A 3,078-nucleotide genomic window follows, 5' to 3' on the forward strand; every position below is an offset into this window, starting at 1 on the left:
ATATATATATATATATATACATTTACATATACATGCATATATGTATTATCATCATCATCATCATTTAACATCTGTTGTCCATGCTGGCATGGGTTGGATGGTTTGACTGGGGCTGGTAAGCTGCACCAGACTCCAGTGTGATTTGGCATGGTTTTCTATGGCTGGATGCCCTTCCTAATGCCAACCACTCCAAGAGTGTAATGGGTGCTTTTACATACCACATTGCCTCTGTGAGGCTCAAATTTCGAAGATCATGCTTCACCACTTCATCCCATGTCTTCCTGGGTCTACCTCTACCACAGGTTCCCTCCACAGTTAGAGATCATCACTTCTTTACACAGTTGTTCTCGTCCATACACATCAAGTGACCATACCAGTGCAGTCGTCTCTCTTGCACACCACATCTGATACCTCTTATGCCTAACTTTTCTCTCAAGATGCTTACACTCTGCCGAACATGCACACTGATATTGCACATCCAGCAAAGCATCCTGGCTTCATTTCTTTCAAGTCTACGTTGTCACAGCCCATGTTTCACTGCCATGTAGCATAACTGTTCACACACAGGCATTATACAATCTACCTTTCACTCTGGGAGAGAGATCCTTTGTTGCCAGCAGAGGTAGGAGCTCTCTGAACTTTGCTCACAGCTACACTCTAGGAGCATCCACCTCCACTACTAACTTGCACACTTAGATAACAAAAGCTATCTACTACCTCCAACTTGCCCTCCTAACAGTTGATGGAGTCTATTTTCTGCACATTTTCAGTATATATGATACCTGTGCATCTCTTACATACAAAAGCTAGTTTCCCTGTTAACCTTCCTCTGATATTGCTGCATCTTTTATATGTCCAAATCTTACATCAGGTGCTTCTTATTGAGTTTCTACCTATGCCTTTTCTATATATATGTGTGTATATCACTGAAAAGCTCTGAAACGGTGCATCCTCAAGAAGAGTGGATTTGATTTTCAAAATCAGCATCCCATGGAGAAGGTTCTCGGAAAATAGTAACCAAAAAATATAATAACTCAACTTTCAGATTGCCAAATCTACCTCTCTCTCTCTCTCTCTCTCTCTCTCTCTCTCTCTCTCTCTTTCTTTTACATGTAGGACCACCTTTTAACCACTTTTTTTCCCAGCTCTACTCTGACCTGGAGTACCAACACCTGTCAGGGTCCAAGCATTGAGTTAATTAGCATATTAGTGTTTGCCTACCTATGCATATGAAAACTGGATCTGACAGGCTCTGTGAAAGAGACCTCTATGGCTCAGTGAAGGGGAAGGCAACTGCAATAACCTACTATGGAGTGCAGAGGGTAAGATGAAACAAGTAAGATATGTTGGTCATCTACTGCATCTGTTTCCATTTTCAATCATTTTTACCTGGTCTTGCTCCTGAACTGAAGATGGTCATGGACAAGGGAGTGAGGCTGATGGTACAATTCTTCTTTACTTCAAACCAAATCACCACACGAGTCATCAATTATCCCTAAGGAAGACTAGATTGTCCTTGTCTCTTTGACTGATGAACATGTGTGATGTCTTCCATTTTATTGGTTCCCAGACTGATAAATATTAGCTCCACTCCAAACCATTTACCAAAATTTTTTATCCTGCCCTCCATTTTATTAATGAGAAGACAGAATAGAGTGTGTTCATATAATCCTTCTCTGTTCCCCATGGTGTTAAATAAATTTAAAAAGTTTAAAACCATCCAACATTAAACATTTCAATTTGTCCATTCCAAAGGTCTGTGAGGATTGAAAATAGGGGAACAAATTACTACTATGAGAAAAACTGTTCCTTTGGTTAAGTTATTAATTTTTTTTTTATCATTTTACCAAATTAATTTTTCTTTGCAGGTAATAGAAAAATTTGACAGCAAAACAAATAGTAAAATTAACAGTTATATTATTGCTGCAAATATTCCTAATATTCAAATGACCAACCTTGTTGACCCAGTTACCATATCCTTCAGTTTATTAGACAAGGTAATATCTTTTCATTCATTTATTTATTTAAAATTGTTTCCTTCTGAAAGGAACCCAGACCACGGTAGTAGTAGTAGTAGTAGTAGTAGTAGTAGTAGTAGTAGTAGTAGTAGTAGTAGTAGTAGTAGTAGTGACAGCAGCAGCAAGAGCAGCAGTGGTGGTGGTGACAGCAGTGTGGTACTGCTGTTTTTTTCTGTTGTTATTGTTGCTGCTGTTGTTTTGTTGTGAAGATCAGCTTTGATCAAACAGTCCATGGTACATAGGCAGAATGTCAATCAGCAAGGTACTATCTAAAACTTTACTTTTTCCAGAAACACTTACTATTACCTATTAGGTAGGTGTACACTGTGTACTCCCATATGAAATCAGGTACCTTGCAGCAGTTTGGTTACATAGAATTTTCTCCACTGCCCAGTCTCTCTCTCAAATGTTTGTAAGTCTTGTAAGGAGACCCCACAACAGATACAGGCCTTGTAAATTCAGTTAAAGTGCAACAAAGCCGTTTCTCTACACTTCTAATGCAACCCAACACAGTGACTGGTGTTGATGATATTGTAAGGACGACCGTGCGACTCATAAAAGGAGAAATGGTGACGAATGGAAAAACAGAGGACTCAGGAGAAATGGTGACGAATGGAAAAAACAGAGGACTCCTTTTATTTAAACGTGTCACACGGTCGAACACAAAAATATTATATATCAAAGATGATATACATGATATGTTATACTACGATAACATAGATGACCATTATGAAAGACCACAACCGTATAAGATGAACAACAGAGATATTTATTATGGCGTTAAAGATGTATGTCTGTGTGAGAGTGTGAATGCGACATATAAGAACATAATCAAAGACAGGCCGTCGTACAAAGAAAAGTATGTATGTGAAGTGATACATGTATGTGTATGTGAGTTATTACAGCAGATGGAAAGAGAGTCAATATCACGTGAGCAATTATACCAGTTCTTTAGTACACAATAGTATGAGTCTGTATGTGAAAGAAGTGAGTTGAGGCTGTGTGTGGCAGAGCTGATCACTAGTTGTGATGTCGTGGCATCCATGCCTGGCCGTGATTC

General features: G+C 38.9%; 1 protein-coding gene across 1 annotated transcript in view; it reads left to right on the forward strand.

Moving 5' to 3' along the window:
- Nucleotides 1–3,078, forward strand: part of LOC106873961 (adhesion G-protein coupled receptor G6) — a 72,015-nt gene that overhangs the window by 51,251 nt on the left and 17,686 nt on the right. The window contains exon 16 of the mRNA XM_052971313.1: nucleotides 1,869–1,997. Coding sequence (XP_052827273.1) covers nucleotides 1,869–1,997 — 129 coding nt within the window. The remainder of the gene's footprint in view (nucleotides 1–1,868; nucleotides 1,998–3,078) is intronic.

This window comes from Octopus bimaculoides, chromosome 10, assembly GCF_001194135.2.
Source record: "Octopus bimaculoides isolate UCB-OBI-ISO-001 chromosome 10, ASM119413v2, whole genome shotgun sequence".
NCBI classification, from domain to species: Eukaryota; Metazoa; Mollusca; class Cephalopoda; order Octopoda; family Octopodidae; genus Octopus; species Octopus bimaculoides.